At 33.1% G+C, this 15,201-nt stretch overlaps 1 protein-coding gene across 6 annotated transcripts in view; it reads right to left on the minus strand.

The window, feature by feature from the left end:
* Positions 1–15,201, minus strand: part of LOC118184426 (uncharacterized) — a 235,469-nt gene that overhangs the window by 36,545 nt on the left and 183,723 nt on the right. For 5 of the 6 annotated variants that reach the window (XM_085811864.1, XM_085811865.1, XM_085811867.1 and 2 more), the window contains one exon: positions 7,862–7,916. In XM_085811864.1, coding sequence (XP_085667990.1) covers positions 7,862–7,892 — 31 coding nt within the window. In that variant the 5' untranslated portion in view covers positions 7,893–7,916. Of the gene's footprint in view, positions 1–5,160; positions 5,316–7,861; positions 7,917–15,201 lie in introns of those variants that run through there. The other variant, XM_035354095.2, reaches the window with a different exon arrangement.

Here is a 15,201-nt window from a genome sequence, read left to right on the forward strand (position 1 = left end):
GACCGTCAGGCATTTGGGACGAAGAAAGACGAAAATCATTTGTGCCATTGCCGGGTTTCGAATAATGCAATTTATTAGTTAGAGGCTTACACCACAAGAACACATATAAGAGAATGTGGTAATATTTTACATTTTCCTTCATTTACATGACAATTAAGGAAAGGCGCAAAACTGAGTCGTCTTCAGAGTGATCTAGATAACATCAAACATTTCGAAGCAGGAAAACGTGGATAATCAACTGTTCCATCCTTGTGAATTGAATCATGGAGCTTCTGATTTCTCTATTGGATGTGCAGCTACTCACATGAAAAGGCCACACACGGGAGTAACATTATTGTGATCAATAATGTTGCGATAACTCCTTACAACATTATTGATCACAATTTAAGTAAACTAACTTTCTCGACAACATTTCTGCCAACGCACCGATACCACAAGAACACCAAAGACAAAAACCAACAACATCTCCAAAATATCATACGGAACTATTACAGATATAGTTAAAGGTAATAGAAAAGAAGTCATACAAAGTCTTTATTATTCCATAAGCTAATATCGTGCATTCGCTTGTGGACCCACCCTATAAAAAAAAGAAACAAATGCTTTTCCCTCAAGTGCCAAGTTCAGACCCAAACAATCACCCTCACTTCAGCCTCTCCGTGCACATGCAGGCTGTTGCGCACGAAAAGCAGAGACGAATGCCCGCAGAGGTGATCAACAAACCGCTGGACTACTTCGTGACGAGAGATAATTGAGTCGCAACCACAGCATAGCGAAAAGAAACTTCTCCTGCAGTTAAAAGGGTCACGTGTCTCCGCAACATTGTATAAGAGCTTACGTGACCGTAAAAAGAGATTCCCGGAGGATATTCTCCAGAGACGATGTTGTTCCGCAGACGAGGATGAGAACTCTCTTTCGCAATTTACCACTTGGATGAATCGTTTTGTTATGGGAGAAACCGAGCAGGGATTGCGCAGAAACTTCAAAATTGCGCAGACGAACCTGCCTCTGGAGGTCATACAAGACATCAAAAAGAACAAAAGTGTTATTATATAAGCAATATAATAGAACGATGACATTCAAGCATGTTAACTGAAGGTTTAGTAGACTGCAGCTACAGTTCTGCTGGACTATGTGCAAGAATTTGTTTTTAAAGTTTTCCGCAATAATTATATATATATCTTTGTGTTTGTTGTTGTTGTTATTAGCACCAGGGGTGCTATTAGTCTCGATCCTCATTTTTTTGTCCGTATCACTTTTTAAATAACTTAATTGTCATCAAATGTTATCTCATGTATTATTTTTAAAGAAATACTACAGCGAATGAAAAAAAAAATCTGGAATTTTAATATTAGTGCTGTTTTCAAATATTTTATGACTTATAATATTATGGCGTTAGTGAGAAAAAATTATGTTTAATAAATAAAATTAAAAAGACAAAAGGTTAATAATTTTAAAAAAACGAGAAGAGGTGTAATTCTCTTACTACGAAGACTGACCATTGATATGATAAACTGAGAAAAGAATGAAAAAAATTAATGGGAATTCTAAAAATGTGCTGTTGTTAAAAACTCTGCGATTTTGTTGTTCAATTTTATGTGGCGTAAAGGGAAAAAAGTAATGTTAATAGTGTTAATAGCAGAGAGTCCAAGAGCAGTTTGGTAACCTGCGAGCTCAGCCAAAGAATACAAAACATAAACAAACTCTGTGGTGGGACGTTAAAATCTGAAAGAATTCAGATTTTCTTTCTTTCTATATACATATTAAATTTCTTGCTATTAAAAAATTTCGCTATAAACCTACAGTCATTTCCCTATTGACCAGGTAGGGCTTATTCGAGCTCTATCCAAAAAGAAATTAAGTTGTCACAAATAATCAGAGCCAAAAAAACTGTCTGCAGAAAATTCAAAAAGAAAAAGAAAAGTGCATAATAACAATGTAACAAACAGATGGTGTCTGTCAAATGAAGTAAACTAAAAGGGTTAACAAATATTTTTTTACGTTGAGTTTCAGCTCAGTGACATTGTTCAAGTTCTCTAGTAAAGTTTCTTTAGTTCTAATGATGTTTATTCTTCTGTTATTTGCAGGGTATTCTTTTTGCTTCGAATGCTGGTTTAATTTACGTAAGCAAATTTCATTCAATTTTTCAGATAAAATTGCCTCAAAATGCAGGTTAATTGTTAATTTCTGTTAATTATAATATGGGTTATTCCACTTTTTTGCGTGTTTTTTAGATGCTGTCGGATTAACCATGATTTTCAATTAACCGTGGATGTAGTGTTTGGTTAATCGGGGGTCTACAGTATTTTGAAGCAGCAAAATAAATAAATAAATAAATAAAAATAAATAAATAAATAAATATAAAAATAAATAAATAAATATAAAAAATCTGAAAGCTTTCAGATTTTAACTGTTGCTCAAGGGATTTGTTAAGGTTTTTACGCTCTCGCTGAACTCATAGTCTACTTAGTCTGCTGTTGCTCTCACTCTTGCTAATCCATTTGTTTTGCCAAGCATCCTTTTCTTCACACTTACGCCATATAAAAATCAACAGCAAAATCACCAAATTTCTGTTCAATTTAACAAAATTTAGAATTCCCGATGCAGTGTTAAGTGCTGACAAACATTTTTATATTTTTTTCACTCTTTTCTCAGTTTATTATATCAGTGTTCAGTTTTCTTAGTAAAATGGCCAGAAAAAGGGTTTCTTTTCTTTTTAATTTTAACATTTTGTGTGTTAACTTTAATATCACGATCGTCGCACTTACGCCACATAAAATTGAATTCAATAGTAAACTCACCTGATATTTAGAAACAGCATATCTTTGGAATTTCGATAGACAGTCTCGCGTGCTGGAGATAAAAATGCTTTATTTCGTACAGTGTTGCCACTGCTCACTTTGAAATCATTGAATTTGTTTGTCTAAAATTCATTAAAGTGTTATGAATATGAAATATAAAATTCAAAATTCAAAACTTGGGCTTCTAGGTGCACAATAAAATCTTCCCTCAACCAGAACAACGTATTTGCTGACTTAATTTCCATAACAAAAGACGTGCTTGAGAATCCGGATTGATTGAATTAATTAAACGTCTGGAATTGACTCCACACGCCTTTCGCATTCATTAGAGGAAAATCTTTTCATGACACATTTGTATGCCAGTAAATTAAATCAGAGAAATGCAGATAGCCGTTTCTGTATTCCAGCCAATGGTTTTCCTCACCTATGCAAGGGTTTATTCAAACTCAACTAGTTGAATTTAGACATAGTTTGTATAATAGAACCTCCATAAGGGACATTCTCACTATTGTTACTTTCTTATAAATAGTTGCAGTACGTTTAAACAGAAATCTCTGTAACAGAAAGCAGGGAGCAAAATTAAAGTGGATTCGACAATCAAATCATATCCACTTTTTAAAGTTGTTTTTATTAGCTTTCATTTTGAGTGTTTTTGCTGTTCTTTTGGCTTTTACTTTGTTTCAGTCAAATCTGAAAACTAATTAATTGTTTATTCTCTTTTGCCGAGTCGATCGTCTGGAAATTTTTTGCATATATCGATTAATCGATTAATTGCATATTTCGATTCAACACTTGATTAATCGAGGTAAGAAAGTGAACGGCGTCTGCGGTTAACTCATTATCGCGATTAATTTGAGGGCAGTTCAAAACGCACAGGGAAGAGAAATAACCTGGATAACAATTAAGAGAGAATAGCATATTGTTAACAATTTACTAGTACTTCAAGCAGTTTAGTCTGGAATTCATTTGGTTACGTAAGTTATTATATTGGTAAAATTACAGCTGTCGTACAATAGGGATGTAAAATACTATAAAATTGCGGACGTACCATCTCGTAGATTGCGTTAGCCCTTATTCTATAGTACATATTCTATGAGTTATGTTGAAAATAAAAAATGTCTGGAAAAATCAACAACCTCTTCATCAGAAGTATATCTCCCGCATTGTTTACACCATCCTCAGTATACTAAATATATTAGTGTAACATATAAACATGACACAAGCACTTAAAGCCACACACATAACGTATTTTGAGAGTTTACACTGTTTGATCAAGTTATGCCTAGCAGGTGACGTGTGTGTAGTATGGAAGTGATTATTGCTTAAGTAGTGTGATACAAACCACGGGCTTTATTTTACTTTCTACAAGTATAACTGTGGATTAATGAGCGGATTGTGCAATTAGTCAAATGGTTTTCAACCCTCCTGCTGTGTTATAAGCATTAATGACGAAGAAGATACAAAACTATTTCGCAGATACCATTTGATATCTAATCTGAAGTGACATGTGAACTGAGCTGAAGTTGTTTAGCTTGTCCACATCTGTAGCAGTTATTTAGCACTGAGTATAGCATATTCGATGCCCCTGAAAGATATTTTCTCCCTCCTTTCTGCATGCCTTCGTGGTGTAACGGTTAGCACACTCGGTGCGTCAATTTGGAAAGAGGGTCAGTTTGAACACCTAGCAAGCAAGTGTGTATTCGATAGATCCAGATTTGAGTCCAGGCGAAGGCATTGCACATTTTTCACATCTCCTGCTTCAAAATAACCTAATGATTCCTATTTCTGAATCTACTTCAGTCATTATGTGCGCATGGTGAGCACATCAACTTTGCGCACAGTACTGCGTTCTTCAACTACATTGCCACACTGTGGATCGTCGTATTTACATATTACGAGGAGTTTTATTTGGTTATGGGATCTCTTTCAGAAACGAATACTACATACTGCACAAATACACTATGATTGCAATCATCACCAGTGTACGTCCTATTCAAAGAGCTACGGGGACTGCGGAATGCCAAGCGCTATACTAAATTTAATTTAAACACGTAAGATAAAGAATATGAAAAATAAAATCCTAATTTTAATCTGCTCATAAATTTCATTTTGAATCGGATAGTTTCCCCGTTTCCCCTTTCTACCCTGAAAAATGTAACTTTCTTATTATAAAACTGTCTAAACTGCTAACCATGTAAACTCTAATCATGTATTTAATGTATAGGTTGGGTTTTCAAATTTGAAAATTCGAACCGTTGAAAAGCCAGAGAAGTTCCTACTTATATTGAATTCTAAATGCAACATATTATTAAAAGAATAATAGCAAATAAGTAAATACCACTGAGGTAAAATATCTTACCTAAAATCTTCATCGAAAAAAGTACCGGGAACATGTTTACGTAACTACGGAACCCATAACGGACTCCTTTCCGTTGCTCGTTGGAGATACAGCGAAGAACATCACAACGAGAGCGTCGGAACCATCTGGGATGCGTGAAACGAAAAGGCGAGAAGCCGTAAGAATCGAACGCATCTTTCGGCAGCGGAGTTTCGAGGCTTCTCTCTCTAACGGGATTAAAAGCTGAGGGGAAGCCGGACGTACCTTGACAATACGGAAGACGGCCGGGAGGTCAAGGTCTGGGAAAAGGCGTAATCGAAGTGATGGATGGGCCACGCGACAGCTCTTGTGCTTCCATCTGCCCAAGAGGAAAATTCATTAGTTGGAATTCACGAGAGTATTTCGAACAAGCTGTCCTTAACTCCATCCCCGACAACCAGTAAGCATATACTGGTTGACTCCCTTCATCGTTATTCACCAGTAACAGCAATGTAAAAATAAATAAATAAACTACAATCTTAACAAATTACAGTATATCACCTCAAATAATATAAAGTAAGAAAACCTTTTATAAAATAAGCTTGTATTCGAAACTCATAATTAATGAACTAAAAGAAGAATAATAATTAATTATACAGTTTCGTGGAAACAAGAGATTAAATAATTCTCTAGATAAAATTCCTCTACAGTTTTATATTACGAATAATAAAAGCGTGTGGCTGTCATGATAAATTTATAAAGATAATGGCTTATACATTTGACAAGACGGTTTGTTTAGTAAATTTCTTTATCTAGGATTCCACGCTTTTATTACTCGTAATATAAAATTGTAGATGAATTTCGAAAAGATAATTATTTCATCTCTTATTTCCATAAAACTGTATAATAAAATATATTTCTTCTTTTAGTTCATTAATTATTTTATAAGTTTCAAATAAAAGCTTTTTTAAAAAATTCTTTCCCCCTTATTTTATTTTTGAAGCAGTAAATGCAGAGATAAAAATTCTTTCTATTTTATTTTTTCTTAATAAAAAGTGCAAAGCTATACGTACAGAAGCGATAAGAATTATGTAGCGTAAATGATATCATACCCTTGAAAATAATGTGTCTGCAAGCGATACAAAGAACCGATTTCGCCTTTCTGCTTGAAACTGAAATTTATTTTTTAAATAAATGCAGAAAATATTGCCTATTTCATAATTCTTGTTTTAAAAGAGAGCGAAGTGTTTGTTTAATAATCTGTGAAAATTTCAAAACTTTACATCCGATTATTTAAAATCGTGGACGTCAAATACCCGAAAAATTTCGAGTATTTTTCAAAACTTCACCGAAAACTCAGAAATTATATGTTTTCATTTCAAAGACCTTTTCCCGCTCTATTCGATGCTGTAAACAGTAAACCTCTGATGTTTTTATTTGTTCCTTAACTAAAAGTGCCCACCAGCGGCCGAGCGGTAAAGTCGCTGAACACTGGTAGTTCGGTCCGAGGTTCGAATCCCGCGAACGGGCTGGCTGCATGGGTGTTTTCGTGGTTTTCCTCATGTGTAACGTGTATACGAGCCAGTTTCCCTTAGAAAGTCCTCCACGAAGGCATCCCTCCCCTTAGGCAGATAGCCCTAGTGTGCTTTGCCATAGTTAAATACACCACACCACCTTAACTAAAATATAGTCTAAAAATCGTTTAAACATTAATTAAAAAAAACTTAAATGGAATTTTGAAATATTCTATTCTTGCATTGCATTGCCATCTACAAACAATATGTGTACAAAATTTGAACTTGAGAACTTATCAGAAAACTAATTAAAAATCGATGAGAAAATTCCGACGATTAGTAAACACCATGAGTGAACTAAATAAAAGCTAATAAAGAAAACTAACTTTGCGTTAAATGTTTCAAGAAACTGGAAAGCATTAAAGAGATAAAAAATACGAAACATTATCAAATTTAAAATACAAATGATTCTGCACCAGTTATATTAATATATAAAAATACGAAACATTATCAAAATTTAAAATACAAATGATTCTGTATCAGTTATATTAATATATAGTATCAGAAGTATCTTTTGTTGATTACAATAAAGCTATATGCAAGTTTGCTAGGACAAAAATTTATGTGCTACTCGAAAGCATACACTTCCTTCAAAATGCGAAAAATTAAAATTTTCAATTCGAAACTTTAAATTAAAGTCTAAAACATCAAAAATCAGTTAACTGTTAACAATTTCAAAAAAAAAATTTAAATATTAGAAAAATTCAAAAGTATTAAAATTTTAAAAAGTGACAAATAAATAAAAATGAAATAAAAAATTCATTAAAATTGCAAAATGGCCCCGCGCTATGTATCCATTGTAATCTTCGATGCAAACGTTTCTTTCTTTTTATTGCTAATTTCTATGCTGCCATCTTTAAAATGATTGTCAGAATACTAAAAAAAAGCCATGTGTTTTATTGTTAAATTCTATTAGAATGCAGCAATAAATTTTTATTAGTAAAAGCATCTTAATTTATTCTTAGTTCTGTTTCAGAATTATAATTCTCTATATTCTAAATATTGCCTTTATGGAATTTTAAAGCGATTGCTGCAATTATCCTAATGTAAAACATACACTTTTAAAGAAACTATTGCAAAAAACTTTACAAATAAAGCTGCGAATTCACAATGAACCAGTTTCAAAATTAAATAGCTTACAAATAATTCATTTAGTGATTATTCCTTACCTGCAGAATATGCATCCCGACTCCAGCACATTTCTCTGAAACAATCGACCTATACCTGTAAAACCAAAAATAAGTCTTAATTAAAAAAAGTTATTAAATGACACAGCTCTCAAAGTGTAAGATAATTTTCACCCAATAATGGTTAAACTATAAAATTATAAGATTTAATCTTTGATTATTAATAACTTAAATGAAAATATGCAAATTTTAAACTCTGAACATGGCAGAGAACTCAAGAATTTTTAAGATTAGAATTTCTTCCGTTATCTCGAAAACAAATATCACCGTAGAGGAGCCTTTTAATATAATTACACGCATTTAAAATTTATATTAGCATGATATTTATTATTACATAAGGTATTTCTCCCGCCTTCTTAGCATGCTTTCGTAGTGTAGTGGTCATGTATTCGAGAGGTCCGTTGGTGTGACTCCCGGTGGAGGCATTTCTCATTTTTCATGTCTCCTGCTTCCAAAAAATACTTAATGTCTCTACAATTACTTTAATTGACATGCTTTGGTTACAGCTTACGAAAACCAATATGTCGTATCAGCTTCAATATAATGCGAAAGTTTCCAAGTTCGAAATCCCCTCAGCGAAACATTACCAAGAATTACACTACCAAGAATTCATCATCCATGCGCCTCTGGCAAAATTTAGTCTCCCAGAACATTTCACTGCCCTTTACGGGCGACTAGTAATACACAAGTTATCAGGAACTGGGAAATGTTATCATAGATATGATGTGGTTTCATGTCGCGAACATCGACGTCAGCCGTGTATCTGTCATATCCAGGCTTGTTAAAACGCTTGATGCTATGTTATGTTGTCATCTTCGCAACACATTTTACTCGTGGCTGGAACATGCCTGTGGATCAAGGAGCACAAAAAGTGGTGTTTTGTGTTGTCATCATTTAATGTCAGTCGCGTGATTTTTGGATTGCGGATTCAAATGATGCCTAAGTTCTAAATGTGATGATGCACCCTGATATATATATATATATATAAGTGTTCTCTCTCCTAGATTCCCGTCTCGAAAATCACGTGACTCACATTTATGATAAAGTAACACAAATTACTCCTGATCAACTTCTTCACTACTGAAGACTTTGCACTTTTATTACAAGTGCACAGGATTTTCCATTTTATGGAATTTAACGAACTTTTACAGGTCCTTAGGGGGATTGATAAACATGTAGTGGTAAAGGCCTTCGGGTCGAACACCACTTAACGAATGATGATCTTCGAACACAAATTCATGCAATATGCTCCTTGGTAAGCTTCCCCCCCTCTTCCCTGTGACGCAGAGCCCCCGTTTTCTTCCTGCTGCTTACAACAGTCTTCATGATCCCCATTCTCTTGTCTAAACTTCCTGTGCGGCCTCATACCGGCAAGCTGTTGGTTGACCACCAGACTCATAGGTCACCATATCTTTTGCTTTATTTTAATAATCTATAATACACTGCATTACCCCACCCTATTGACCGTAAAATCGCAAGCCATCAGAGACCAACAATCTTGCACATCAATGTTCTTCGGTTTAATTTCCGTGTTACAAACGTCCTTCGAAAATTTTGGTATGCTACATTGCATGACGATCAGGTTATGTTGCAGTACCATACATTAAGCATGAGTATAGCAAGTATAGCCACTGCTCGAAACATAATATCTTCAATTTTTTGTTTCATCGAATTGATTCGAAAATAGTCAGTTCTGAACGAGTTGTCAATTGGCTAAACGCAAAATCTTTAATTTATTTTTCAAATTTATGCTGTAGTAGCGTGGTCAATTTCAACAAACGTATTCTTGATAATTTATTTTTTAAGCCATATTAAACCAGTTAAATGTCTTCTCGAAAATCACCTTTAGTTTTATTTTAAAGATCTATCTAAATTTCCGCGTTACTTCATATCGCTTTCTGTCAACTTGTAGGTCACCGGCGACCAATAGCGTACACTGTTAGCTTAAGTTTAATTTTATTTTTCAATTATTTATGTCATTCATACTATTCTAATTATATTTAATTTACAGTTTTGTTCAAATGATATTTTTAACTGAAAATTTGAAGCATTTTGAAAGTTACGGAAAATTAAATTGGTATTGGCGTAGATTTAAAATAATTCTCTCAGTTTCGAGACACTGAAGTCTAATGTTTTTATGGAAGTTCCGAAATAATGTCGGATAAGCCTTACAAAGCTGTCAAAATCAATGTGATTCAGCAAAAATTTTCCGTAACTAAAGAAATGGCCATTGGACCATCCTGTAGTCCAAATTAGAACTTCAATAAATTGAGATATGCTAAAGATTCTATAGTAATGTTGTTCAAAATATTCAAAATGTTGTTCGTCTTATAACAACAGTTTGAAAACTGACTATTTGCCGGGCCACGTGGAAGATAAAAACTGAAATCTTATACTTAGCGCAAGTGCAAAACGTAACCAATTTACACGAATAATAATTGTATGGCAGTATAATATATTGTAACACTCAAAATGTTTGAAAAGGCGTTTCTGATGTTAAGACATGTTGCCAATTTAATTTTGTTTTGGAGCTTTTTCAAAATGTTATTCATTCTTAATAAACATTTCAAAAAATATTAAAATATTATTAATAAGTACATATTGTTTATAAATGTCTGGCTTTCTAAAATACTTAATATAGCATTTGATTTATATGCTTACGATTTAAAATATAAGGTATTACGGTGTACAGAATAGTAAGAGCTTCTTCTCCCCTTTCATATTTAATTTGAGTGCAGTAAGAACAGTAACTCACTGAAAGTATTCTTCAGGCACTAAAATATTCTTTTGTGCGTACCTAACAAATAATTACATCAATAATAATAATAATAATAAACTACAGAATTTTCTTTCGAAATGCGTAACCGAAACAAATTTTTACGAATACGGTCAAAACAAGAATCGTCTTGAGGAAAAACGTAAGGAAAAATAAGCAATAAATAAGCAGGAAAGTACATAAATAGAATCACATAACTTTTCTCGAATAGGCAGTTTAAAAGCAATAACTCAGAAAGATAAAATGAAGCGAACAATGAGAAAATATCTTCGCTTATCTCTCTTCAAATAACTGCTCAGCCACGAAACAATAGGTTTCCAGAATGCACTCTGCCTTCAATTTTAGTTTTTTACTTACTAAGCAATACCTTCGAAATGTTGAAAACGTTTTGTGAAACAGCAAATACAACTAATTCAGCACATTTTGACCGTATTTGTAAAAATGTGTCAGCTGTATGATAAGGAAAAGGAAGCACCTTTAATTTAAATTTTATTTTAAAATTACTCATTGTCTTAACTGCACATTGAAACTGAGCTTGAACAGCATGAATTAACATGCAAAACGTAATGTTCAATAAATGTCTTCCCGTTAACAATTTAAGCCCTTTGAGATGTTATTCATTCGGAATAAAATTTTAGTCGTAATTCCCTTGGTTCGCTAAAGTGTTAGGAGGTACCTTATTTGCGTTTCATTGAAACCCATGGTGCCAGGTGTAGAGTGGTAAGACCTACCGCTATGCCTCCTCCCAAGGATGTTAGGCACGATGTGATATTGGACACACTGAGCATCCTTGGACTGTTGCTGGTTGAGGTTGGCTTCTCACTTTGCCATTAAATTCTTTGTTATCCTCCCTGCTTGGATTAACTTTTGTCGCAACAACGCAAAATAACCCCAAACAGCCCAAATTAAAGTATTAAGATAAATCTGTAATGCCCCTTATGATATAAACGAAGCAGCCAAATTCATGAGAAACTGAACACTTTTCAATTTGTTTAAAACCTAAGCAAAGATATTCTACGGTAATTAGTCACAAATCAAAAATCCTTATAGTATTCCATATGATTGTGATGTATACAATATTGGTAAGATCAAGCTCCCAAGGCATTTCTAATTAAAAATATAAATTAAGGATAGCTTTTAAGAAGCTTGTGCTTACTTAGTGTCAATTCGATCACCAGTTCGATTGCTCTCAGATTTCTTAAGTGTATGTCACAATATTTAATAGTGAATGCACAAACATTTACCAGTGACGTGCATCTGAAAACTATTTACCACTAATTAGTGGCCGAAACGCCGTCGCATGGACCTCCGACCTAAGGTTCTACACCAATCAGAGTTATGCCCATGCTACCATCCACCGCCGGCGGCGTTCACTGAATCAATGATACTAATATTACAATGCTAAATTTACATTGTCATCTACACAATATTGTTACATAAAAATCCGTATGAAAAATAAATATACAATAAATTAATCATTACATTGTCATGGATAGCATAGATTGCATTCCTTCGTGTTACCACATAATTCTTTGCATCTTTTCTTTCGATCAAGGTAGGGCCTCCAGCCCAAATACTCCGACGTCGCACCGTTGATATTACAGATCTCTTACAAAAGTCATGGCTGGACCACCTTCTAGTATTTTGCTTGAAAAGCCAAATCGGGCGTTTTCTCACCCAAAAGATTACAATATCAAAATTGAACAGCTTAGCTTATAGTAATCTGTAGTGTATATTTCTTCGAAAACTGGCGCATATTAAAATATGGAATCATGATGTTAGAGAAGATGCCATAGCATATAAACGGTAAAAATATAAGTGTATTTTAAACAAATTATCTCCAATTGTTTTAATCATAGTAGTATACACCACTTAATGATTCTTATGAACGGTTTGCTATAGCAATATAACTTCTTAAAATTATTTATGTCGTCGTTGAATGCTGAAGTTGTGTTTATGACACTAAACAGTACATATGCCACAGCTGAAGGCAGCTAAAGTCATTTTTTTAACTATTTCTTTTTAAACGCTAAATTATTGTTAAGTAAACAGAAGTAAATATTAAATTATTCCAACATGAAATACGATACACTGGATGTGAATGAAAGAATGAATTCAACTCAATAATAGAAAAAAAACTTTAAAAAAAAAGATAGTTTAAAATACTTAATTTACATGACATTGCATGGACTGCTTAATTTACATGAAAATAAGAAGGAATCGGGTTTATTGATTATCTCAAACATTTGAAAACGGTTATTTATTATTTACCGTTTTAAGATACATAGTTATTTATTATTCCTGCTACCTTACTGATAAAAGATCGAGTATTCATCTTCTCATTCCTTTTCACCTGAAATTTTCATACCGTAATACAGAATGACAAGAAAAACCTAGGATCATGATAATATCTAGAAAAGAATAAAGGCTATCTTGTTCTTTTTTTGTCGGCTGGGTGTACATAACTTCTGAGCGCTATACGATGAACAAATTTATGGAAGCAATCACTCATTCTGTGGAGGGAAGAATAAAAAATGCACTGTTTTTCTTAAAGGTCGGGATAAAAAGTCATTTGCGAACTTTGAAAAGATTGGCATATTCGTGGGAAATCATTTCATTCCCCAGAACAAGCTGCAAAGTATTCTGTATAAATGAATATTTATCGTTAGAAACGCATTTTAATTAGTCTTTTCATCCGCTAACGTTACGCTACATAGCAGGACATTTTTCACCAATGCGGTTTGGAAAGCGTTATCCTTCGATGAAAATTTCTGGTTTATAATCCATGGGGCGTCGATAATTGTTGATCAGAATTTGAACTCGGCATAGTTACCAGAACTCAACGATTTTTTCAATCCTTCAGCTGGTGAACCCATCGTAATTAATCAAGGAAAAACATTAGAAGCAATTTAGTGTTTAATAATTTGTACATTTATTTTACGTTTCAACAATATCTCCAATAGCTGCAATTTATAATATATCTAATTCATGTGATTCAATCGACACATTGTGATTCAGTAAACAATTTCATCATTATTATAATTACTAAAGGAGAAGCAATTATTAGTCGCTATATTTGAAATCTCTTTTCATCGTTTCGTTTAAAAATATTTTGGACCCTTACATCCGGTACTTTACGCTACCATGACTTAAGCATCCGCGAAATTTGCAATTGTTGCTATCGCGTGAAACATAAAATCTTAAACCTATCTTTCAGGCTTCGTCGCAAATACGTAGCTGGTTCTTAGTGCGGTGCCATTCACCTCTATATAATACTTAAAAATTTTTCTTTCAAATTTAATGAATCTGCATAAAGTCAACCAACTAAATAATGTAAAAGAAATAATTATCTTAATGATTTAACTTGTACAGTCATTAGATTATTTTGATGCTGGAGACGTGAAAAATATGAGTGCCCTCGCCGGGATTCGAACCTGAATCTCTGGAATACGCGCAAAGTGAGGTACCATTACATCACGAAGGCATGCTGGAAGAAAAATAAAAAAACCTTATAACCTTTTAATTTTATTTTTTATTAATACATATAAATAATGAAATACATTAATTTAAAATGTATCTTATGGATAATTTTTATCAGGAGTTAAAGTATTATTATAATCAATAAGAGAAGTGATAGGCACCACATATGACGTATCTTGGTACAGATTAGGTTTAAATTAACGTTTTAATATTATTATATTTATAATATTCTTTCCGCTAAATACTAAAATAAGGTTAATTAAAATTGTCCTAGTAAATTTATGTTTTCATACAAATGCCTTCAATCAAAAAGTGCGTCTTCTTTAAAAAGATTTCTACTTTTTCATGTAAAACAAATTAAAATATTTTAATTAATTTAGTAACGTGTTCTCCAGCTAGGCAGTCCCTTTCAGGCGCTCCTAACCGATCTATAAATTGGGAAAACTTCGTCCATTTTAGAAGAAGGAGTAAATTAGATTGTTGTTAAGAAGTAGAAGGAGAAGGGAAAAAATCAAGTATTACATCAAGACTCTTCAGACTTTCTATTCTTGTTGAAAAGTTGTGAGACACTTCAAGAAGGCATTTGAGTTCTTGAAGTTTCTAGCCATAATAAAAGATTCAATCTTTTTTTAAGGTCCGAAGATATATTTGAAAGCATCTTCTGAAGGAAGATGTTTTTTTTTCCTTATTTATTGATCAGTCTTATGCTTCGAAATTCACATCGATGCCTAAAAATTATTTTTAACGTTAAGAAGGACTATAGAGGGATCTTTTTAATATTTTTGAATCCTTACATTGCACAGCCGCGGAATTTATTATCTGTGTGGATTGGTGCGTATACTTTAACACAACCGTGTTTTTACTTCCTTATAAGAAGTAAAAAGGAAGTATTGTAATCGCGAAAAATTTCGGGTATCATAGTTCAATGAAAATATCCATTTTAACCGCTATAGAATGTAATTTAACGATGTTTTTGCCTGACATCTGTACGTAAGGACAGAAAAAAGAATCTTTCCCCCCCCCAAAAAAAAAATTATAAAACTGTTTTAAATTGAATACTGAAGAG

Source organism: Stegodyphus dumicola, chromosome 2 (genome assembly GCF_044657685.1).
Source record: "Stegodyphus dumicola isolate Sdum_Otavi_A_Nest chromosome 2, ASM4465768v1".
Classification (NCBI taxonomy): Eukaryota; Metazoa; Arthropoda; class Arachnida; order Araneae; family Eresidae; genus Stegodyphus; species Stegodyphus dumicola.